We start from the raw sequence: 26,518 nt of genomic DNA on the forward strand, positions 1-26,518 counted from the left end.
AGTAGTTGTATGGAGTGTAGCCATGTATGGAAGTGAAACATGGACGATAAATAGTTTAGGCAAGAAGAGAATAGAAGCTTTCGAAATGTGGTGCTATAGAAGAATGATGAAGATTAGATGGGTAGATCACATAACTAATGAGGAGGTACTGAATAGAATTGGGAAGAAGAGGAGTTTGTGGCACAACTTGACAAGAAGGAGGACCAGTTGGTAGGACATGTTCTGAGGCATCAAGGGATCACAAATTTAGCATTGGAGGGTAAAAATCATAGAGGGAGACCAAGAGATGAATACACTAAGCAGATTCAGAAGGATGAGGGTTGCAGTAAGTACTGGGAGATGAAGAAGCTTGCACAGGATAGAGTAGCATGGAGAGCTGCATCAAACCAGTCTCAGGACTGAAGACCACAACAACAACAACAACAACAACAACAACAGGCAGTATCTATCTTTCCCCTAGTAATATATGCTTCTAAATCCTTACATTTGCCATCTAACCATTCCTGCTGAACCATTTTGCACTTCCTGTTAATCTCAGTTTTTAGACATTTGTGTTCTCTTTCACCTGATTCATTTGCTCCATTTTTATATTTTCTCCTTTCATCATATTTAACATGTCCTGTGACATCCAAGGATTTCTACCCAGCTTTGTCTTCTTACCTATTTGATCCTCTGCTGCCTTCTCTATTTCATCTCTCAAAGGTACCCCTTTGTCTTCTACTGTATTCCTTTCCCCTGTTCTATTCAATTGATGCCTAATGATCCTTCTGAGATGTTCAGCAATCTCTGGTTCTTTCAACTTATCCAGGTCCCAGATCCATAATTTTCTGTATTTTTGCAAATTATTCAATTTTAATCTACACTTCATAACCAGTAAATTGGGTCAGAGTCCATATCTGCCCCTGGAAATGACTTATAATTTAAAAGCTGGTTTGAAAAATTTCTGTCTTACAATCATGTAATCAAACTGAAACACACTGGTATCTCCATGCTTCTTCCACGTGTACAACCTTCTTTCACAATTCTAAAAACCAAGTGCTAACGATGATTAAATTACGCTCTGTGAAAAATTCTACCATTCAGCTTCCTCTTTTATTTCTTCTCTTCAGTCCATGTTCACCTAATGTATTTCCTTTCCTTCCTTTTCCTACTACTGAATTCCCTTTTCCTACTACTGAATTCCAGCCCACGATCAAAATTATATTTTTGTCTTTCTTAACTATGTGAATAATTCCTTTTATCTCACATTACGTTTCTTCAATCTCTACATCTGCAAAGCTAATTTACAAATAAACTTGTACTACTGTGGTGCTTGTGGGCTTTGTGTATCTTGGTTATAATATGCATTCATTGTGTGTTCATAGGGGCTTACCCACATTCTTATTTTCTTATTCATTATTAAACCTGCTCCTGCATTAGTTGTGTTTGATTTTGTATTTATAATCCTGTTTTCAGAGAAGGACCGTGCCTCCGCCACTACTCTTCGTTTATTCCCACTATACACTTCAACCTATCCAGTTTCCTTTTAAAATCTTCTAATCTACCTGCCCGAGTAAGGGATCTAACATTCCACACTCCGACCCTGATGTAACACCCTCCAGTGTAGTTCCATCGAGGGAACCAAATAGGGGAATATTTTACCTAAGGAATATTTTACCCAAAAGGATGCCATCATCATTTAACCAAACAGTAGAGCTGTATGCCCTCAGGAAAAATTACAGCTGTTGTATCCCTTTGCTTTCAGCCTTTCACACTACCAGCACAGCAAGGCTGCTTTGGTTGATTTTTACAAGGTCAGGTCAGTCCATCATCCAGATTGTCAACCCTGCAAATACTGGAAAGACTGGTACCCCCTTCAGGAACCACATGTGTGTCTGGCCTCTCAATACATTCCCCTCTGTTGCATTTGCACCTACAGTATGGCTATCTGTATCGCTGAGCCATGCAAGCCACTCCACTAACGGCAAGGTCCATGGGTCATGGGGGGAGCAAGAATTTAAGGATTGTGAAATGATTCATGTCGTTGACAGTCATGTATACTATCTCCAGTTCTTTTCAGTCTATAGTGAATATGTAATAAGGTCTGTAGATCTAACACATATGGAAACTGCAATTAAAATTACAGCTGTTATCAACAACTTAAGATATGCAGGCGACACAACACTTAGCAGGCAGTGAAAAAGACTTAAAAGTGGGCTGGGAAAAACATTAAAAGAAAGTGTGAAAGTTTACCTCTATCTAAATTTAAAGAAAACAAAAATCTTGACGACAGGAATGGACACTAATGTAGTCACAGGTACCAAATCGTTGAGGAAGCAGATAAATATACACTACTAGTCATACGTTTTTGGTCACCCATGCCACAAACTATATATATTAGTTAAATGCACAAACACACTGTACGAAATAAACCACAAAATACGTATTTTCTATTTTTGTCATGAAACAATACAATATGATGTAGATTTTAGCCTCTTCAAAGTATCCCCACTTTTCCTTCAGAACATCTGCACAGACTCTTGGCATTATGGAGATAAGATTTTGTTTTGCCGCACACGGGGTCCCATTTTGATTCCCGGTGGGGTCAGGGATTTTTAATGCCATCATCGTCCATCCCCATTACGGTCGGAGGAAGGCGATGGCAAACCACCTCGGCTAGGGCCTTACCTAGTCAGTGGTGCGGGTCTCCCGCATCGTTCCCTACGCTTGTCGGAGAATGTGACATCATCATCATCATCATCATCATCATCATCATCATCATCATCATCATCGGTGTTCTTGCAGATACTGCAGTGCACCACTTTTGTCAATTATTCCACAAAACAACATTAGATGACCTCAATTTTCTGACTTCCCAGTCAAGTACATCCCATAAGAGTTCAATGGGATGTAAGTCAGGTGACTGACCTGGCCAAATCACATTTTTCATTTCCCCACATTTCTATTTTCTAGTGATGTAACCTCTGCACAATTTAGAAGGCTGTTTGAGATTACATTTATGCTGCAGTACCAACGCAAGTCTCTGGCCAGATGGAGCTGCATTGTTCATCAGTATCCTCTGCTATACTTCCTCCTTTAATGTGTCATTAATTCTCAGTACATCAGTGACTTTATCACCCGTGAAATATCCCCACACCGTAACTGACCCTCTACCATGACCTTCTTTTTGGCATGACACACTGACTCTTCATGCGTTCTCCACTAAGTCGACAAACAAACATTCGATAATACTTAAAAACTTAGATTACTCCATGAATTAAACTTTGGACCATCGCTACACACTTCAGTTTTTCTGTCTGTGCCCATTACAATGGTTTCATCTAATTTTGTTTGCATAATAGCGGGTTTTTGGTGACAATGCAGTCCTTTAAGCCTTGTTCATGAAGACAGCATTGCACTGTTGAGCCAAGAGACTAGAGCTGTTTGCATACTATTTACTTCCTCGTTAATTTCAAGTGCCGTATGAGTCCTCTGACATTTATTCTGAACACATAACTACTGATCTACCTGGGGTCTTCCAGACCGCAGAACACTTGCACTGGCTCCAGTTTGCTTCATCCGCTGCAATGTATACATCACTGTAGACTGGGCTGTCAAACTTCTGTCACTATTGTTCTAGTAGAACATCCTTTCTGATCCAGAGCTACAATTACAAGAATTTCTCAATTCCAATCTCCCACTTCTGCCTCATCAGCAGGCGATACAGCATGCGCCAGATCAGATATACAAAAACACTGCTCGATGCACATAATGTACTGTAAACTAATGCGAACTGACTGCTATGCAGACAGCTGAAGGAATGAGACCTACTCAAATGGAACCGTCTTAGGCAAATCAGTGCTGTTGTGGATACTCATCAGTGCCCCCTACATGTGAACAACCAGTCAAATACATAACAGAGGTCCTTAGTTTTTGCATGTTTATACTTGTTTTATTATCAGAATGGGGATATGGTAGAATATTCAAAACAAAATCCCTGTTTTAACCACAAACCCGTAGTTGTGATAGTTATCAAAAGCTTTTGACTGATTATATATATACTTTTGGATCTACAATAACAAAAAGCACGTCCTGCAAAGAGGAAACAAGATGGGTACAACTTAGAAAAGTCATTAAAATTTTAAATTAAGAAAACTGCTAAAGGAAAGGAAACTGTCACTATTGATAAAAAAAGATGAAACTTTGATCTTCCTCATAATTTTGTACAAACAATAGTCATGCACAATGAAGAAAGTGGATCACAAGAAAATCGATTCTTTTGAAATGTGGGTTTGGAGAAGGGTCCTGAGGATTTCACAGACTGAAAAAGAAAAAAAAAAGAAAACAATATTGGAAAAAAATAATTTTGGAGGCCACAATACTCCAGATAAAATTAACACATTGCATATGGCTCACTTAGATTTACATGTTTTCATGTCCAGTTATTGTGGACAGATCATATAAATTTACGTTTTTCATTTAGCGTACAATTTCTGAGATCTGTTGCTCATGCCAGCAACTATTTCAATTTAACAAAAGGTTACATGTGAACTGGAGGGTTTAGTGCAGTGAGCAAAAATATGAACTTATTTTTATCTTGTGCTTTACTGCCAACAATCAGTACTGCGAAATAGTCAGTAATGTAGTTACTGTCTTGTGCAGTATGGTGCAAAAACAGGTAACAAAGTGAGATCCTTACTGAACTGTTTGTGGACAATACTTCTGATATTCCAAATGATTCAGATGATATTACTGATAGTGGCAGTGGAAGTGAAGAAGAAAATACGTCTATAATCAACCGATGTGTGGTAATTGTGACAGATTTCGATAATGGAGCTTCTGACAGTGAAAGTTGGCTGAAGAAGGACAAGAGCATTATTTTAGAAACATATTGAGGAATTACAGGTGTAAAAACTCTTCCCAGTGAGATCAATAGTGTTATAAGCACTGTGGAATTATTTCTAGGGGATGAATTGTTCAATCAGATATCAACACAATCAAACCTGAATCGTGAACAATACAAAAACCATTATAAAGAAACTCCCAAGTCTCCCGAATTTACAAATATCATTCCTGCTGAACTGAAAAAATTTCTGGGCATTGTAATTATCGTAATGGGGCAAATAACAAAAGATTATTCAAAGGATTACTGGTCTCATACACACCGATTTTTGGAAAGCCAATGAGCAGAAATTGATTTGAGCAGATATGCAAATCATGGCATTTCAATGACAATTCCTTGCTGAGCAGTCAGGAAAACAGACTCTATGAAATAGAACAACAGGAGCTTTCTCTTGATGAAGCAATGACACCATATAGAGAGCAACTTTGTTTCCGAGCATGTAATACTGGAAAACTTATCAGATATGGTTTGCTTGTTTACATGGTTTGCGAAAGTGTAAGTGGATATATCTCCAGTCTAGAAATACACATTGGGGAACGAAAAAAAGCTTCAAGACAATTTTCTCTCGGTACTTTCACCTCACCTTGGCATGTGGCACATTTATCAAAACAATTATTACATAAGTACAGCTGTTGCCAAAACACTTCTAGAACGGAAAACAAGAGTTTGTGGAACAATATGAATCAATGGAGGCGTCCCTCCCATGGGGGGGAAGGGGGGGGGGGGGGGGGTGAGATCATGCAGAAACAAAAATGTATCGCGATATACTATAAATTTATGAAAGGCATGGACAGAGTTGATCAGTATTTTTCATACTGTGGGCTAATGCGGAACACCAATAAATCGACAAAGAAAAGAGTTTTGTTTCTAATAATTTGCGCTTGTTTTTAATACATACAAAGTGTACAGAAACTTAAATCCAGCTCTAAAAATTATAAAATGTTCCTAAAAGAAGTTGCAAGAGCCTGGACAAGTTGGCACAGCAACTGTAGAGAAACTGAAGCAATCCGACTTACAAAACGAGCCCCTGCTAACGATCCACCTGGTCGATTGTCTGGGAACATGAAAGAACATACTATTCAGACTGTTGTGGGAAGTGGAAAACAGGTATATCCAGCACAACCTTACAAAGTTTACACAGCGCATTGTAAAAGAAGTGAAACAAGATACTACTGCCAGTTTTGTGAAGTACTGTTACATAAAGACATGTGTTTCAAGAGGTATCACACCCTTCAAGAATGTTAGATCATCATACAAACATGTCTCCAACGTGTCATCAGCATCAGAGAAGGGCATGTGCAGGGTCAATCCAAAAGAAGTGCTCCAATAAAAATTAAATTGGTTGCTTGACCGTTTTTAAATATTTTAATTTTTTTTATATGTGATTATCCTATAATTGAGAAGTTTTTCACCTTTACTGAATGGCGGCCATTTTCATTTGTAAGTGTGCAACGACGTTTCAGTTTAGAGACGTTAGCAAAAATATGAATATCTCTGCACTGGGTTAAGTTACAACATTGCAATTGACATAATTTTTTTTAAGAAAAGTGTGCTCTATAACAATGTCTATTACACGAAATACCCTAAATTCAAAAATAACCAGTCAAAATGACCTCCAAAGTTTGGTATCCAAATTTTCAAAAATCCTCTTTTTAGGTCCAAAAATAACAAACAAGGATTGATTTATGAGCGTCTATTTTTTTCCTATAGTTAGATATCATACACTAATAGCCTCATATACAGCAAGAACACTTACAAACGTTTCCTTAATTTTTTATGAATTTTTGAAATTTGGAAGTTTTCATTTTTTGTAAAGTCTGGGGTTAGTTATCTCAGGTGGGACTGAATATAAAATATGATTTTCGCACAGTTTGTACACCTATATGATAGCAACATACTGTAAAAATTTCAAAATTGATATCTGACTGTGAATAAAGATATGAATTATTGAAAATGAGGAGATAATTCACATTACTCTACAACTGATCTTATGGCTGTTGCCTATTCATGTGTGATATTGGTGGGATATAATCAATTCTTATTAAAGTAAGGTACTGAATTATATACAAAATGTGGAAACATCATTGAAATTAACATTTATATTATTTTGACATACTTAAAATAAATATTTTCAATTAACATCCTTCGAGATGTGACTGTTCCTAAACCTGGTGGTGAATGTTAAGAACATTTATTTCTTCAGACAGCTTCTGCGATATACAATGAGACGACCTAGTTGGTGTGGTAAGTTCAAGCACTGAAAGTTTCCTTAAAACATTTTTCACCAAACTTTGACACTAGTAGATTTCTTGAATGATGTTCTTGGGCCAGCAGGGTGGTAAAAATGAGCGAAAACATCATTGTTTTCAGAACTTATTCTTTCAACCTCTGCAAGCCACCACTGTGCACCATACACACATGCCACTATGCCATTCAACGTTAAAGACAAAGATGTGATTTTACTGACACAATGATCCTCATAAATTTCGGTTTCTGATGTTACATAGCATTGAACTAAGTTTTCTGCAATGCCAAGGAATTTGTAGAAATGGCTTGTTCCTTTTATTGCTATGGAGTTTTCAAAACTGGTTTGAAGTGTTGTTTTCATATGCAGAACCACTTCTTTCTTGATCAGAAAATACGTAATGCCTCCAATATTATCCTTGCAGAAGACATAAATGTCCTGTACTGCGATAATTTGGTCTGTTGTTTGTCTTTGTAGGCTGGCTTTACTTACTTCATGTTTTATTGTACCTCCTACTCCATCACATGCATTTTTACCATGGCAAGATGCAAAAAAGTGTCATTCAGCCTCCACCCCAAAGTCTACTCTGTGATTGCACAGATTTGAAAAATTCTTTTTGTTCTTGTACTGACTACCACTTCCATCTCAAAAGTATATCAGCTTCTAAACCTTGGGAAAATTTTCTTTTATGTAATTTATTACATACTTTTGAAACACATGTACAGACAAAGTTTTATGCTCCAAGTAGTCACTTAGAAAGCAAATTGAAGAACTGAACTTCATCTTTCTCATTTTTAAAGTAGAGAATAAATGGATGTTTCCTGGTCACTGACCCAGTGGTACCCTTGTATTGCATCCTGAATCACAAATGTAAAATTTTTTGCAAAATCAGTTAGCACTATGCATTCAGTTTCATGAAGTTGTGCTTTTTTGTCCTTCAAAAACTTACTTTGGGTTTTAGAAACATGGTGGTGACTTTGAGTTTTTGTAAGTTATCAATTAAAGATTCCAAGTACTCTTCCTGAGATTTAACCACTGTCATCATTTCTGCCCTATCATTTGTAACCTACTGTTTGAAGGTATTATTGTCTGGCATTTCCTCATCATATTCGTGAAACAATTTAATACCTGTTTCCTTAGCAGGGCATTTATTATACAAACTCATCATGCAGTCATAACTGTTATTGTCACAGACCATTAAATCTAGTAACTCTTTGTAGTTAAGATCACTGAGTTTTGCACCCACAATCATCAGTTTGACATTTTGAGAATATAAACAAACACAAACGGAGTGTATCCCTGAGGATCCAGCCAAAATACACCACTTAGGGTGGAGGTCACAAAATTTTGACCTTCCAATTTTGCGTTGTGGGTGAGAATTTTTGAAAGCTACATAAAGTTGTTCTAAATTTGACAGGACTAGTCGTTTCTGCTTTGTTACTTTAACTCAATTTATAACAACTGTTTTGCTATCTTTGCAACCTGGGCACATTCTACTGTTTTCATAAAAAAAAAAAGAGCTGCTGGATCTTTTTAATTGTTTCTTCACTTATACCTACTCCCTTCTTCTTTCTAAAAACTGGAAGAATGCCTTGCTCTTTCACTAATTTTCAGGTTAGTTTAACCAAACGAGGAGAAACGTTGAATTCATGAACTATTTTTTCTCTTGGCCATGAGTCAGGGAGCAAACTTAAAATTTTAACTTTTTCCTCTTTGGATGTCACTGAACGTTTAATTTTTAATTTCTCTATTAAGCTCAAATATTCAGTGTCAGATGATGCTGGTGGTAGGTTTTCTTCTTCTTCTTTAGAAATAACGTTGGTACGTGTATTATTAAAGCATGACTCCAGTCTTTTCTAATTTTGTCTGAAATCTGTTGTACCTTATTTTCAATAGCTGCTTTTCTTTTTCTGCTAATTAATTTTATTATTTTTGAAGCAGGAGATACGTCTAACATAGAACAAGCAAAATGAAATGTGCTAACAGCTTCCTCATTAGGAATAGAAATGTCATTAACAAGGTTACATGATTCTGGTTCTGGAATCACAACAAATATTTTTGAGTAGCAATTTGGGAACAGGGAATTTCCAGAAATCACATTACGTTTCACTTGGGAAGCTGTTTCACTCTCACATAACAAGGACAAATGTTCAAGTTTTATTTCCCACAAACCTTTAGTAATAGGCTTTTTATGAACTTTAACTGGATCACAGCATTTTCTTCCAAAAATGAGGTTGTGCTTCAGAATATATTTCTTCTCATGATACTGACACATTTATGTTACAGAAGTACTTACTAGAAATTTAAACAAAGATTGTCTGTCTTCATCAAAGTCATTGACATTTTTCAGATTTTTTGAAACTGAACCGTAAAACTGTTTTGTGACACACTTCACTTGCTATCTGTCCAACAGAACACTGTTCATCCATGTTATTGCATTGCAGTTAATCTCTCAAAATTAATTACAAATTACACACAGAACTAGCACATAACACATTCTACACTCTCGAAGTATGTCAGGGTGTATACGCGAACAAGGAAAAAAATTCCCGGATTTCTCATGGATTTCCCAGTTAAAAATACACTTTCTCCCAGGTGAAAACATACTTTATCCCTGTTAACTGACAGTATATTTTCTCTTTTAACTGTGTAACTTATCAGCCCTTTGAAAGGATATGGCTTTATACACAGGCATAGAATTTCCCGGTGCTTTAGAAAACAAAACAGAGGGAAAAAAAAAGTTTTGGAAAGATCTTTGATACGCAGCAACATATATGCTGGATATTTTCATATTATGGAAGTATAAATTCGAATTCCACTGAATACCGCATGTTACTTTCCCAAGCATTGAAATCGAGATTGCGATGCACTTTTGTAAGCCAGGCATAGCTCATGTCACGTGATCTTGTCAGCCGATGACGGAGGGTATTCAGAGCTAAGAACTCATGATGTAGTCAGCCAATAGCAACATCACTGTTAAGAAGCACGAACACATGAACAGAAAAAGCTAATAGTTTAAATATACATAGAGTTGCTGCACGAAAAGCAAAGCTTTCACAAATAATATTGGTCTATAAGATTAATACGCTGCAAGAGAAGCTAAGCTTTCACATATAATGTTGGTCTTTTATGCGCGTATTACAATGTAAGATATCTCACACAAATGTGCCAGTAAAATTTTTAATAACGACATAAAAGTCATCTAAATGGGTCACCAAAGAGTTGATTTTTAAATGAGAGTCAAAAGCTCTGTGATTTAAGAAATTCATCGTACATTCTCGCTTACAGTTCAACTTGCATAAAAGGAAATTTATTTTGAAAGTAACGCTATTCAAACCATCATTTGCAATGTTTTCCTGTGACCTGTTAGAAACAGGTTCGTTTCAGCAGTTGCCAGAGAGCGCCAGATAACAGGTGTCATCGTGCTTGCACAGCTACGATGTCGCAGGGAGCCCGTATGTACATACATGCAAAACATTTGAAAGATCATAAAATTATGTCATGAAAGAAACAAAACAACCGTGGATACTCCAAGAGCATCGGAATTTCGTGAACCATACTAAAATGTGCACATTTAAAGCGCACATTCGTATGTCCAGATTCCCAGTGAATTAGGCCACTACCTGATATTAAGCTTTTCAATGTAGTTTTCCAGATGTAAATTTTCTTGGAGTACCAGTACTATGCTATCTCATGTTTGGTTCTTTATTATGGCATAATGCCATACGTGCTAGAAGTTGAAAATATGCACTTGAAATGCAGCGAACAGTGTGTGGAATTAAACACTTCATTTAAAATATATTGTCTGCCTCAGCGGGAAAGATTAATAAAAGAAAATTTCTTTAGCAAACCGACAAAAGTAACTTCATTGTTCTGCAAGGCAATTAATGCTCGACTGTCAGAAAGGTGAAAATAAAATAAAGTCTGCAACTAACAACACATTTTAGCCTTCCGTAATTATGTGAATGTATTTTAATTCACTTGATAGCCCCCAACCACAGAAATCCATTTTGTATTTATTTGACGTGAGCAGTAAACAAAGAGGAAACAAAAAAATCACTAAATGCTAACACGGGTCATGTGGAGACTACCCACTTCCCCACTATAACTCAGACTGCTCTGCACATCAACCCCGGATCTATGATACTTCCGAACTGGGGCAATACCCCGCCACTCCCTTGGGCGTTTGAGATAGGACATCAAAAATTAGAAAAAAATCGAATTTTCAAAACTATATTCATTTTGTAGTGCACATCTTTTTGAAGAGTCTAATGCATAAAACATGTGTGTTCGAGGAAATGTAAGCCATGTTATTTGGTTGTAAGTCTGCCAAAGTGCAGTGCCACACCTCTTCACACAGGATTCTCCCTATCGCATGTCACTGTATTTAGCTCTGTGGAATTGAAACGTGTATATTTTGTAGTGGATGCCATCAAACCATATTCAGGACAATGGAAATTAAAATGTCTTGTGGTGCCTCTCATGCTCATTATTGGCCAGTTTGACATCCCCCCCCCCTCTCTCTCTCTTTTTTAATTAAGAAGAAGAAGAAGAGGAAGAAAAAGAAGAAGAAAACAACCTCTTCAGAAAATTTGTGCTCTTTATTCCCTATCAGCTAACAACTTGCTGCTTTGTGTGACATTAAATTAAATATAGGATACATAAAACCAGTAAAGACACAAGACAAGCAAGACAATACACATTTCTTCAATCCTTAGCTCCTAGGTTTTTTTTTTTTCTCTCTAATCTTGCTACAGCTTTACATGGCGTGCTTTCCTTTTACCTCATCAAAGTTTGTCAAACGTGTTGCTACATGAAAAATTGAAATGTCGTCTAATACTGAAACAGTTGTTAATACAAATAGGACCCAAGACTGGTGTGGTTTCTCGATCTGATTACACCTATTTTGTCACTCTCTGCTAGATAAAACAAAATAGACCCTTCTAAAACTGCAACAATTGTAACACACATCAAGTAAACGAGACTGTTTTGGCCAAAATGGTCATTTTTTAACAACAGAATATAATTCAAAGTACCAATATCAAATGCCTATTAGGCCTACTACAAGCAAAATGCTTTACTTTAGGAAATGGTTTCACACTTCATTCGTATACTCCAGTTACTCAAGCATGAGATTGAAAAGTAATAGTACGAAATTTTTCGTAATACTACTTTTATTTATCATCATATTGTTCTATAATTTGTGTGATGTCCCCGGTTCTTTTCCTTTCTTGTTCTAACAAAGAGTCTTGTTATCACTAATTCTGTAACTATTCCTGTCAATGCCAAAGCATATTCGCTGGTTAACTTCACTAACTCTGCCAGAATCACTGGTTTAGTTATCCCCCGATTATTCTCCGGTTAGGCATTGTTACGTGTCCGTACAACGCGTTTTCTGTGCTACTTCCAGAATAGAACTTAAAGTGGCTGCTAGCCGGCGGCTGTTCAACTGGCCCTTACTAGAACAGCGATCTGGCCAAAAATTTTTTTGTCAAAATTTCATTTTCTTGTATACACAAGGAAGGTAATACGTAACTGCCAGCCGTTGTGGCCGAGCGGTTCTAGGCGCTTCAGTCTGGAACCGGTTGACACTCATCGGCACTCATCCGTTCGGCATTACTCCACTCAGCTCATATAGCCCCTTTTGTCTGTAGGAAAGTTCGTTTCTACATGCGACGAGGATTCCCCTGACAGAGACATCATGTACACTATGCATGCATTCACAAATCAACTTACGATTCATTCAGAAATCAACTTAGAATGTGTTCAAAAATATTCAAAAACCGACAGGGATGCGTTTCAAAGTCATATGAATAATCGATATACTAACATGTGCTGGATGCTAGGCGCTTTGTGAAACAAGGTTTCTTCCCCTCAAGGATAGTAATTTGCGCACCCCCCCCCCCCCCCACACACACACACACACTTAGATCTGCGCCTGCTGCACATGCATGAATCTGGCAGCTTGGGCACTCCAGTAACATTTTTCCCGGTAGCATCTAGCTGCTTGCTGCTTACACAGCCAACAGCCACATTTCAGTAGCAAGAGGCGTGAGAAGCTGCGTATACGCATGATCCCGCTCGTAACTGCTAAAACGAACCTAATGTAAACAGTTGTGACGTCACGCTCATTGGAGGCAATTTGTTGTTACGAAGCATTGCATAGTCTTCCTAAAGGCTTTGACACATTTTGCTGTTGGCAGACGCTTGTATGAGCACTGTATTTTGTTGTTGTATATGACACATTTCCTATACAGTTTAAGTTTTATTTTTGCTTTTTCTCAAGTTCATGTTTTATAGCTGCAGTATTACTCTGCAGTAATAGCCTTTGTTAGAGTTTCAGTTCTTACCAGTCAAAATTACAAAAAATTAACTGATAACAAAAACAATAAAAAATTCCCAGAATTCTAAAAAATTCCCAGGTGTTTCCCAGTTTTCTCCCAGATGAAAAAGTTTCCTGGTTTTTCCCGGATCACCCGGTTGCCCAGGGTCATATACACCATGTATGTACATCCCCTCTAATGGAGGTTTCAGAACAGATTGACTACAAAAATGCCACACCCAGAAATAATGTACTTCTTTAGTGACAATAAACCTAAACGTAAATGGGCATTTCTATTACCATAGAACAAAAGCAAAAGCACCTATTGTTTAATATTGCATTATTAAAAATAAATAAACTAAATGAATATTGGGTGATAGTGTTAACTAAATATATGTCACAAATGTTATTACTATGAAACAATAAACCATTTAAATAGGCAACAGCCATAAGATCAGTTGTAGAGTAATATGAATTATCTCCTCATTTTCAATAGTTCATATATTCGTTCACAGTCAGATATCAATGTCGAAATTTTTAAAATATATTGCTATCACATAGGTGTACAAACTGTGCAAAAATCATATTTTTATATTCAGTCCCATCTGAGATAACTAATCCCAAACTTGGCAAAAAATGAAAATTTTCAAATTTCAAAAATTCATAAAAAATTATGGAAACATTTGTAAGTGTTCTTGCTGTATGCGAGGCTAGTAGTGTATGATACCTAACTATAGGAAGAAAATATACTCTCATAAATCACTCCATGTTTGTTATTTTTGGGCCTAAAAAGAGGATTTTTGAAAATTTGGATACCAAACTTTGGAGGTAAGTTTGACTGGTTATTTTTGAATTTAGGGTATTTTGTGTAATAGACAATGTTGTAGAGGACACTTCTAAAAATGTCAATTGCAATGTTGTAACTTAACCCAGTGCAGAGATATTAAAATTTTCGTTAATGTCTCCAGTCTGAAAAATCGTCGCACACCTACAAATAAAAATGGCCACCATCCAGTAAAGGTGCAAGATAAATTATTTTAAAAAACTGTTTTGAACTTCTCAAATATAGGACAATCACATATAAACAATTAAAATATTTAAAAATGGTCAAGCAACAATCACTGGACCACTTCATATGGATTGACCCTGCAGCTACACTCAAATAAGTAAAGCGTGCTCATTTCGCGCGCATCTTACGAAAATCTCTGGGAACTGCTACAATAATCGTGGCGTGGCAGCCAGTATGCAATGTGTTAAAGTACTTTCGACATATCACAAAAACAAAAAACCCTCTAGAAAAATGTGTAATGCTCAGAATAACAGAAAGTCTAATACAGAGAAAAACCACAGAATGCACTAATATGATTCCCAAAACAACGTCCAGGAATGCATAGAAGGATATTGTTCATAGTGTCTCTAGGAGTCAAGAGAAGACTTGATTCATAAAAACAACTAATAATTCCTGAAGACGAATGGAGGTTATGACAGACATAACTTTAGTGCAATTAAGAGTGTCTTCTATTGCACTACATATGAAATATAATTAAAATAATAACCAGGTGCAATTGTATAATGATAGTGGGAAACCTCTCATAAAAGAAGAAAGTAGTATGATACTATAAAGCAGAACAAGCAAAGATGTCAATTCCTGTAAGCTTCAAATACTTTAGTGTAATCTCCTATACCCACCAGGGAAGTGAAGGATACCACTCTCTCATTAAAAAGTAAATATTTGTCTGTATGCAAGTAACTTACTGAAACACTACTCTAGTGAAACATAAGTATGTAGAATACTGAGATTTATACCTATATTCCCAGAAAGGATGAAATATGACAATGTAAAACCTCTTTAAAGAAAAGCGGTGGCGGGGTGAGGTGAAGGAATGCCTCATACAGAAATATTACAGAAAAATTTCCACTTCTTATGGTACTTTCAAAATTATTCAAAAATTTAAAGTGTGTAATGACTGGACATTTTGAAGAAAAGGTAGTTTGATTTTCAAAGCAATACTGTGAATGAACATCATTCTTCACATTTGTGAAGTTCTTAAACTAGAATAATTCACCAGGGGGTATCTTCTGGGATTTCACTAAAGGTTTTTGCAAAGTGGATCAATAGCTACTATTAGAAGAAGTATGACATCTGTAAGTTGCTGCAGAAATCCATTTTCAGCAGAAGGAAGCTGAAAATAACTTTGGAAGCTGTGGATTGCAAATCTGGAGTAATTAGCACATCAGACTGGGGTGTAAATCATGCCGCCCTACAGGTTTCTGTTCTGGAACCTTTATTATTTCTGATTTATGCAAATGACCTTCTTGCAGGTAAGAATGGTGATCAGTGCAAATTTACTATGTTTCCAGATGACACAGCACTATCAACCATATTCATCACAAACATTTTATTGAAATTCTGTAACTGGTTTACTGTTACCTCCCTTTCTGCCAAGCTAAGCAAGACAAATTTTACGCAATTTCGATCAAGTTAAATGAATACACTGGCACACAATAAATAACAAGTAGCTACCAACAGTTGATAGCAGCAAGTTTCTGGGTCTTCACTTAGACTGCAAACTAAACTGGAAACATTACACACTTCAAACTGTGAAGAGATCGAGCTCAGCTGCTTTTGCATTACCTCTTATGTTGGTGATCAAATGGTCACAAAGGCAGCTTATTTTGCTTATGTGTAGTCCATTATGTCACAAGGGATTACCTACAGGGCAAACTCTTCTCCTGCTCAAGAACCTTCATTGCTTAGAAAAAGAGTGTTTGGAAAAATTTGTACAGTAAGTTAAAGAAGCGCCCATCGCGAACTGTTTAGCCAACTGAGAATACTTACCACTGTATTTCCAATACATTTTTCCTCTTATAACCTTCACATACAGTCCACATGCATGACACCAAACATAAGAATGACATATGCTATTAATCAAAAAATCTGGTCCTGGTACAGAGCAGTTCTTCATTCTACTCTGTTAAGGAATTTGTGAATGAGAGCTCATGGCAGAAAAGATATAGTAAACTATTTCATTACTGTCAAATGTTAATAGAAGTAGTTTATGGGGATCACATTACTTGTTTAATTCAGTTTCTGCATAGTGGAACTTTTATTTTTATTGTGTATGTACAGCTGAACTGTACAATGATAACATCAGTATCAGTCAACTTTTGAACATGTCACCACTGAACTGTGAGGACAACAGTAATTTGTTGTTTTATTCATAATACTGTAGTATTTGTTTGTAAATTTGTTGAATAGTATATTGTAATTGATTAGTCATGTAAATAGATGTAATCATTATCCTGATAAGTTTGACATCCAAGTCATGCTCATTGCTGTATGTATCAATGGTATATACATAAGTAAATAAATACTGCTGAATATCTGACTAACTTCTCCCTTTTGGTCCCCTTGTAAATGATTGCCCATCATTTCTTACTGGGTGAATGCCTTGGTAGTTATTTGAATGTCAAGTGGAAGAATAAGTCCAAATCATACTTCACTTTAATATACATGGTTAAGGGAGAAGTTGATACAGCATTCAAGAGCAATTTTTAGAGAGATATGAATAAGTGATCGGTAATTGCCCAAACTTCTGCTACAGACAGTACACATTATTAAAACAACTGTATTTTCATATGGGGATAGTAGGTGTGTCACTGGAAATAATACTTCTGTACATGCGAGACTACTGGAGAAAGTCATTAATAAAAAATGATTACCACGTGGCCGCCTTGTGCTCCTCTTATTTGGACCATTGACAATTGTATTTGATGACAGTATAAGCTCACGTTGAGATCGCCTCCACTGTTCCTTGGTGATGACTGTATCCTCATCACGGAAGGTATAGAAATTTCGGTCACCAACTTGCAATGTGCAAGGTTCAAACACATTCAGCAATTTCAGTCTGAAAAAAGGATGTCACATATCAGTTGATTTATTTGGACAAGATGAACAACACTGTACATGAAAAATGCTAATGAAAAGTAGCATACATTTTTTCCCCCCTCTGATGGTTATGAATAGATAATTTTAAAACTGCTTGTTTCTATTTTATGTAAGTTAATCCTTATTTGAGAATTTTACAACATGATTTACTCTTTACCCATATTTCAAAATTTCAATGTTCATTTGTTTTCTCTATTTAACCTGACTTTTGCCACATAAATTTAACGTCTATGAAATACCTACTTAACAGGCACAAGCAGATCAAACGTCAATATGTCAGCAGCTGGTAAGTTCTTGGTTTTCAGTTCTCTTTACAGGGTGTATATGTGGACAAGGAAAAAAAATTCCCAGATTTCCCGGTTAAAAATACACTTTCTCCCAGGCGAAAACACACTTTTTCTGAGTTAAGTGACAGTACACTTTTCCTCGGCACTGTAAAACTCATCAATCCTTTGAATTTTTATAGTTTTATATACCGACGTAGAATTTCCCGGCACTTTAGAAAATGAAACTCGGGGGTGGGGGAACATGTTTTGAAAGACCTTTGATGTGCAGCAACACGTATGCTGCATTTTTCATATTGCAAAGATATAAATCTGAATTCCAACAAACACTGCATGTCACTTTCCGAAGCATTGAAATCAAGATTGCGATGCACTTTTGTAAGCCAGTCATAGCTCATGTCGCGTGATCTCACCCACTGATGACAGCATAAGACATGTGATGCAGTCAGACAATAGCAAGATCACTCTTAAGTAGCACGAACACACAAATAAGAAAAGTTAATGGTTTACATTAATATACACAGCATTCACATAAGAAGATTAATAAACTGGAAGAGAAGCTAAGCTTCCAAATATAATGTTGATCTTTTATGCACATGTTACACTTTAAGATACATCAAACAAATGTGCCAGTAAATTTTTAATAACGATGTAAATGTCTGATCTTCTGGGCTCCAAATTCTTCTAAATGGTCGTCCTCAAAGAGTGGATTTTTAAATGAGAGTCAAACGCTCTGTGATTTAAGAAATTAATCATACATTCTCGCACATAGTTCATCTTGCGTAAACGGAAATTTACTTTGAATGTAACACTTTTCAAACCACCAATTGCAACATTTTCCCACAACCTGTTAGAAATAGGTTCATTTCAGCAGTTGTCAGAGAGAGCCAGATAACGGGCATCACCGTGCTTGCGCAGCTGTGATGACGCAGGAAACCCTATGTTCCTATGTGTAAAACATTAAAAGATCTTACACTATGGCAGAAAAGAAACAAGACATCAGAGGATACTTCAAGAGAATCAGAATTTCGTGAACCATACTAAAATGCATAATTCAGTTTTAAGTGCACATTCGTATGTCCAGATTCGGATGCAAATTTTCTTTGAGTACCAGTACTGTATTATCTCACGTTTGGTTCTTTATTATCACATAATGCCATATGTGCACTTGAAATGCAGCAGTTGAAACCAGCCAACAGTGTGAAATTAAACACTTTTTCAAATAAATTGACTGCCTCAATGGAAAAGATTTAATAAAAGCCAAGTCTCTTTAGCAAACCGACAAAAATAACTTCATTGTTCTGCAACGCGATTAATGCTTTACGGTCAGAAAGGTGGACATAAAATCTGAAACTAATAACCTATTTTAGCCTTCCGTGATTATGCAAACATATTTTAATTCACTTGCTAGCTCCCGGCCACAAAAATACATTTTGTTTTCATTTAACAAGAGAGCAAGAAACAAGGAGGAAACAACAAAACCACTGAACGTAAACACAGGTCACGTGGAGACTACCCACAACTCAGACTGCTCTGTGCATCAGCCCCGGATCTACGATATTTCCGAACCGGGACAATACTAGATAGTTGCACCCAGCCACACTTCTGTAACCAGACGCAACTGCGCATGCCCAAGAGCCTGCACGCAACTACTCAAACGAATCTAATTTAAACAGTTGTCATGTCACGCTCATCGGAGGCAATTTGTTGTTACGAAGCATTGCATAGTCTTTCTAAAGCCTTTGACACACTTTGCTGTTGTCAGATGCTCGTCTGAGCACTGTGTTTTGTTGTTGTATATAACGCATTTCCTTTGCAACTTAACTTTCATTTCAGTTTTCTTTTTTCCTCTCGTTCATGTTTTGTTGCTGCAGAATTATTCTGCAGTAGCAGGATACAGTAATATCCTCTGCTAGAGTATCGGTTCTTACCAGCCAAAAATCACAAAAATTTAACTGAAAACTACAACAATGAAAAATTCCTGGAATTCTAAACAATCCCTGGGTTTTTCCCTGTTTTCTCTTGGATGAAAAAATTCCCGGGTTTTTCCCAGATCTCCCGGATCGTATACACCCTGCTTTACGAATATTGTTTTGAGTAAAATCTGAAACATTTAGTACAAATGTAGGCAAAGTGTTAAACTCAGAGAATAGCTTTAAAAAAGTTGGCAAGTGTATGGTTCATTTGAACACAGTAGTTTTTTTATTAGGCATGTTCCTATTTGAGAATCTATGTCCTTCTCTCCCTCCAACACTCAAACTTATTTACCCAGCCCAGTAACAGATTTAATGTGAACTCTAAATCATGGCACAACTTGGTATTTTTCATATACTTAGTATCACTGCAAGAGGTTAAAAAATCTGCAAGTATCAGAAAAATCCTAGAACTGAGGACTGAATCCCAAACCTCTGGATTAGTAGGCTGAAGTCAACAAAACCAAGAACATGTCTCAATTGCAACATCACACATCCCAGATGCAGCATTTCTTTTGTGGATCAGATCACTATCAATATTTGTTTACAAATTAGAAAGGATAAATGCACCATTTTGTGTTATCTGTAATTTGGAAACAGCAAGGACAAAGTGACAAAAATAAGGTTTCCAAATGAATTAATTAAAAAATGTTCCTTAGGTGATAAAACAAAAAGTAATTACTGATCTGGAAATGTCTGGACATATGAAAAAGCTAAATTCGAATTTCTGGTGTTCAGGGTACATCTAAAACACATACACCACAAACCAACGTAAAGTGCACAGTGAGGGATACTGTGTGTCTACTGTTGAAACTTTCACCCTATGAAATCTGCAAGAAAAATTGCTACCTATATTTTGATTGAAATAACTTTGCAGTTGAATTTTCCCCAGGTTGAGAGGTAGGGGCAGCCACCAGTCAGCTGAGAGCCTTTCTGAGCACCATGAATTGGCTATTTTTATTATGTACACACAGTTTGCACAGTAAAACACTGCTGTTGCTTGTGGAGTTACTAAAAATAGTGAGCCATATAGGAAACAAACAGCTATTTTCTCTAGTGCCCAACATTTATGAAACTAAGGCTCATCACCAGATTCACAAAAAGCAGTGTTATATTGTGATGAAGAATATATATATATATATATATGCAGACAAATCTGAGAACAATAGAATTCTGTAATGACTCAGATTTGTAAGTTTTGTCATAACTAATACACAAAGGAACAGATTGAAAAATTGATAAGATACTGGGAAAGATCAATATGGTTTCAGAAGAAGTGCAAAACAGTGAAACTCATTTTCAACTACACAAACATCTAATAGCTTTTAATTACAAGTTAACTTAAATAACAGAACAGAAAGGGTACAAACCTTTTCAAGTCTTCTCCCTGCACTAAAAATTTAGGCTGCTCCTTGTCATTGCCTGCTCCTTCACGGGAATATGCACGACACTGCCAGTGCACGCCAACACTTTCAGTTTTAACTTCTTCAACCACTACTTTGATAAATTTGTTAGGTTTCGAACGCATTGCCTTCATTTCTTTTGTACAGTGGACCCAATCAGCTTCTTCTAAACAATGTAGAGGTCCCCACAGAGTTTGGCCTGGGTAAAAGTCTTCACGGTGACCAGGAAACTCACATTCCTGAAAAATCAAATGATCAAGATAGAACTTTAAACTGGAGTACAACAACATACTACATAACACTGGATAATTGAATGTTGTGAGATTAAGCATTTTGTTCATTCCTTTGAACTGTAGCGAGGAGCAGTCTGTGGATGTTCTCAAATGACGTGGACCTCACAGATAAGGACAACTGAATTAAAAATTAATGTTCAATTAAAAATAGACAATTATTTTTATAGGTATGTAAATATTTGCATACTGAAGCATAATTCCCAGGCAACTAAACCAAGCAGTGTCAAATGAACAAATTTACAATGATTTCTTATACACTAAAATGTATACATAAACTGGTTCCAAGAACTTCATCAACAGACTAGGTGAAACCAACTACGCCCAAAAGGCCCACATTAAACTGTTCTTTCTAGTTTCTGAACATTTTTACAGTTGCCCAAAAATAATTTAAAATATAGGTTTCTGAAAAATGGACACCTTAATGCACAAAAGTAGCTTTGAGTCTTTATGTAGGTTGTTCTTATTCCTAGTACTGATTTTATGAACTCAGCTGTTAGTTGAAAAAAATATCTATGATTTACAACTAATTCCATTATGGAGTAAATATAATGAGGAAGAGTACTTGGATATCAAATTCTTTCTTCAATTCACAACATAAATAACTAATAACTTTTAAACAATGAAAACTATTGGTTAGAGGTGATGTCCAAAAGTATGAGAGCACATAATATACAACAGAATTAAGCAAACCACATCAGCTTTTTTTTAAGTTTTAATATCAGCCATGTTTAAAAATATCAGAAGTTTATCTATTTCAGCAGCTTTATTCTGGTACTTTTTATCCAAACTAAATTAATAAATTTGTAATCGAAGAAATTTTATACTAATGAGCTTTACATCCACACCTTTCACCATTTTCTCCTTACGAGTATCAGAGCCATCATCTGTGATGTTTCTTATGATTTTTTGTTTCATTTTTGTTATATACAGGTGAAGGTAGAGATGGAAAAGCAGCAAGCACATGGGATAGAACTATAGCACTGGTAAACTCATTGTGGCTGCAGGAGGAGGAGTTGTGTGTAGTGTACAATTATGGGGGAAGAGGTTTTTTACAATACGCAGATGGCTCTGCCTGTAACAGGGCATAATAAGACTGCAAAGGAACTGCAACAGGATGTGCTAGGGAGAGAGGCAGGGGGAGGGGGAGGGGGTATCAACAGGTCTTGCACCTAGCTCTTCTTCCACAATGGCATGATCTACATGGCCTACATGGGTCATGCTTGCAGTCCGACTACTACCTATAGCATTGTCATTAATTGGGATGTGTCATTCAAACTTTTTCTTGGCATCTTGATAAGGGGGTCAACTGGTTCACATTCCTAGATTTTCTTCTCCCTCTTTACAATTTTCTTCTCCCTCTTTACAACTGAACATGGCTGTGAACAAGGGGGATGGTATTCTGTGTAGGATACACATGTGAAGGGTTATTTGCAAGGGCTGCCCCCATGCGTTGTCCTGCCACATGTCTGACAAGCACTGTCATTAGTGCAGTGGGACTACATGTATCCAAACCTCTGGCAACAAAAACATCTCATAGGAGGAGGGAAAGGGGGCTTTAACAACACACCTACAAACCCGTAACCTTAACTATCCCATGTAAAAATTTCCACTGTCCACCCTATTATTCTTGAGTCCTCTCTGGACGTGATGATCAGCATGATCTCCACACCATTCTAAGTTAGCACGCAGTTCTTGACCTGTTTGTAACTTGAGATCCCAATGGAAGGTGTACTTGAATGCTGTTGAATCTGTTATGAGGGGAGATAGTAACTAGTACATCCATGAGTTGTCACATGCTTGAAGTGCTTCAATTGGTTGTTGTTCAATGTTCTGATCAGCAAAGATCCATTTAATATCATCTACAATGTAGCAACTTCTCTGACACAATAACCAAGATTTTCAATGAAAAGCAGTGACTATGTTGTTGCAAAAGATTCTTTATCAGTTCTGGAGTGTACCAAGAACTGAGCAAACTGTCCACTTCCATCCTCCTTACCCGACTCTCATCTCATGACATCGCAAAAGAGGAAAACACTGTGGGATTGTATGCCTCTGCATTAAAATCTTGCTTTCTATCCATTTTGACATCCGTGTTGCACAACCACTGGTGTGTGAGAGCTGGACCCATTTCACTGCGAATGTTCGCCCTGATGCCATTCTGATCAGAGGCTCTCCCCAGGAGCTACCTGGTATAGCAGCCTTTACCTGGAATCCTGGTGCCCCAAACTAGACAGACACCTACTCCTTGGCACATGTGGGGAGGTTACATCTCGGGCATCAGCAATGTGATCCCTGCATTGTCAGGAGTGGGCTATAACCAGAAGGATACCTGACAATCCCCTCTTTCCGACAACAGGTTGGTTAGCGTGCTGGATTCCAATGCAAACATAAATCTACTCTAATAGCAAGTGTAGAACACCACAATGGATGGTGGATAAATTATGCTCCTCGTAAGGTGTCCTTCCCCAAATGGCCCGCACTTCTGTGATATTTAAGCTAAAAAGGTAGAGGCAAAGACTGTGAAATGAGCTAAAATGTATAAGAGTCTTAATAATGGCAGAGTTCTCAGCATAAAACCTTAGCTAAATATACAACTCCTTTAGTCACATCTTACAACAGGCAAAGATGTCTATTCTAGCTCACGGCACTGCAGGTGGGAATCTAAATGGCGGATGGCAACAAATCATAAACTGTTGTGAAGCAGGATTTCTGAAAATACTTTATTAGGGGTGACAGAAAACTTCCCCCCCCCCCCCCCCCCCCCATGAACTATGGACCTTGCCGTTGGTGGGGAGGGTTGCGTGCCTCAATGACACAGATAGCCGTACCGTAGGTGCAACCACAACGGAGGGGTATCTGTTGAGAGGCCAGACAAACGTGAGGTTCCTGAAGAGGGGCAGCAGCATTTTCAATAGTTGCAGGGGCAACAGTCTGGATGATTGACTGATCTGGCCTTGTAACATTAACTAAAACGGCCTTGCTGTGCTGGTACTGCGAACGGCTGAAAGCAAGGGGAAACTACAGCCGTAATTTTTCCCGAGGGCATGCAGCTTTACTGTATGATTAAATGATGATGGCGTCCTCTTGGGTAAAATATTCCGGAGGTAAAATAGTCCCCCATTCGGATCTCCGGGCGGGGACTACTCAGGAGGACGTCGCTATCAGGAAAAAGAAAACTGGTGTTCTACGGATCGGAGCGTGGAATGTCAGATCCCTTAATCGGGCAGGTAGGTAAGAAAATTTAAAAAGGGAAATGGATATGTTAAAGTTAGATATAGTGGGAATTAGTGAAATTCGGTGGCAGGAGGAACAAGACTTTTGGTCAGGTGAATACAGGGTTATAAAAACAAAGTCAAATAGGAGTAATGCAGGAGTAGGCTTAATAATGAATAAAAAAATAGGAGTCCGTGTACGCTACTACAAACAGCATAGTGAACGCATTATTGTGGCCAAGATAGACATGAAGCCCACGCCAACTACAGTAGTACAAGTTTATATGCCAACTAGCTCTGCAGATGATGAAGAAATTGATGAAATGTATGACGAGATAAAAGAAATTATTCAGGTAGTGAAGGGAAACGAAAATTTAATAGTCATGGGTGACTGGAATTCGACAGTAGGAAAAGGAAGAGAAGGAAATGTAGTAGGTGAATATGGATTGGGGCTAAGGAATGAAAGAGGCAGCCACCTGGTAGAATTTTGCACAGAGCATAACTTAATCATAGCTAACACTTGGTTCAAGAATCATGAAAGAAGGTTGTATACGTGGAAGAACCCTGGAGATACTAGAAGGTTTCAGATAGATTATATAATGGTAAGACAGAGATTTAGGAACTAGGTTTTAAATTGCAAGACATTTCCATGGGCAGATGTGGACTCTGACCACAATCTATTGGTTATGAACTGTAGATTAAAACTGAAGAAACTGCAAAAAGGTGGGAATTTAAGGAGATGGGACCTGGATAAACTAACTAAACCAGAGGTTGTACAGAGTTTGAGGGAGAGCATAAGGGAACAATTGACAGGAATGGGGGAAAGAAATACAGTAGAAGAAGAATGGGTAGCTTTGAGGAATGAAGTAGTGAAGGCAGCAGAGGATCAAGTAGGTAAAAAGACGAGGGCTAGTAGAAATCCTTGGGTAACAGAAGAGATACTGAATTTAATTGATGAAAGGAGAAAATACAAAAATGCAGTAAGTGTAGCAGGCAAAAAGGAATACAAACGTCTCAAAAATGAGATTGACAGGAAGTGCAAAATGGCTGAACAGAGATGGCTAGAGGACAAATGTAAGGATGTAGAGGCTTATCTCACGAGGGGTAAGATAGATTCTGTCTACAGGAAAATTAAAGAGACCTTTGGAGAAAAGAGAACCACTTGCATGAATATCAAGAGCTCAGATGGAAACCCAGTTCTAAGCGAAGAAGGGAAAGCAGAAAGGTGGAAGGAGTATATAGAGGGTCTATACAAGGGCGACGTTCTTGAGGACAATATTATGGAAATGGAAGAGGAGGTAGATGAAGATGAAATGGGAGATATGATACTGCGTGAAGAGTTTGACAGAGCACTGAAAGACCTAAGTCTAAACAAGGCCCCGGGAGTAGACAACATTCCATTAGAACTACTAACAGCCTCGGGAGAGCCAGTCCTGACAAAACTCTACCATCTGGTGAGCAAGATATATGAGACAGGCGAAATTCCCTCAGACTTCAAGAAGAATATAATAATTCCAATCCCAAAGACAGCAGGTGTTGACAGATGTGAAAATTACCCAACTATCAGTTTAATAAGTCACAAATGCAAAATACTAACGCGAATTCTTTACAGACGAATGGAAAAACTGGTTGAAGCCGACCTCGGGGAAGATCAGTTTGGGTTCGTAATAATGTTGGAACACGTGAGGCAATACTGACCCTACGACTTATCTTAGAAGAAAGATTAAGGAAAGGCAAACCTACGTTTCTAGCATTTGTAGACTTAGAGAAAGCTTTTGACAATGTTTACTGGAATACTCTCTCTCAAATTCTGAAGGTGGCAGGAGTAAAATACAGGGAGCGAAAGGCTATTTATAATTTTTACAGAAAGCAGATGGCAGTTATAAGAGTGGAGGGACATGAAAGGGAAGCAGTGGTTGTGAAGGGAGTGAGACAGGGTTGGAGCCTCTCCCCAA

General features: G+C 37.4%; 1 protein-coding gene across 4 annotated transcripts in view; it reads right to left on the reverse strand.

Moving 5' to 3' along the window:
- The window catches only part of LOC126162157 ((E3-independent) E2 ubiquitin-conjugating enzyme UBE2O), a 227,908-nt gene that overhangs the window by 149,212 nt on the left and 52,178 nt on the right, over nt 1–26,518 (reverse strand). For all 4 annotated transcript variants that reach the window (XM_049918460.1, XM_049918459.1, XM_049918463.1 and 1 more), the window contains exons 4-5: nt 21,026–21,297; nt 17,173–17,357 (exon numbers count right to left, since the gene is read on the reverse strand). In XM_049918460.1, the coding sequence (XP_049774417.1) occupies nt 17,173–17,357; nt 21,026–21,297 (457 nt within the window). The remainder of the gene's footprint in view (nt 1–17,172; nt 17,358–21,025; nt 21,298–26,518) is intronic.

The sequence above is a fragment of the Schistocerca cancellata genome, chromosome 2 (assembly GCF_023864275.1).
Source record: "Schistocerca cancellata isolate TAMUIC-IGC-003103 chromosome 2, iqSchCanc2.1, whole genome shotgun sequence".
Taxonomy (NCBI): Eukaryota; Metazoa; Arthropoda; class Insecta; order Orthoptera; family Acrididae; genus Schistocerca; species Schistocerca cancellata.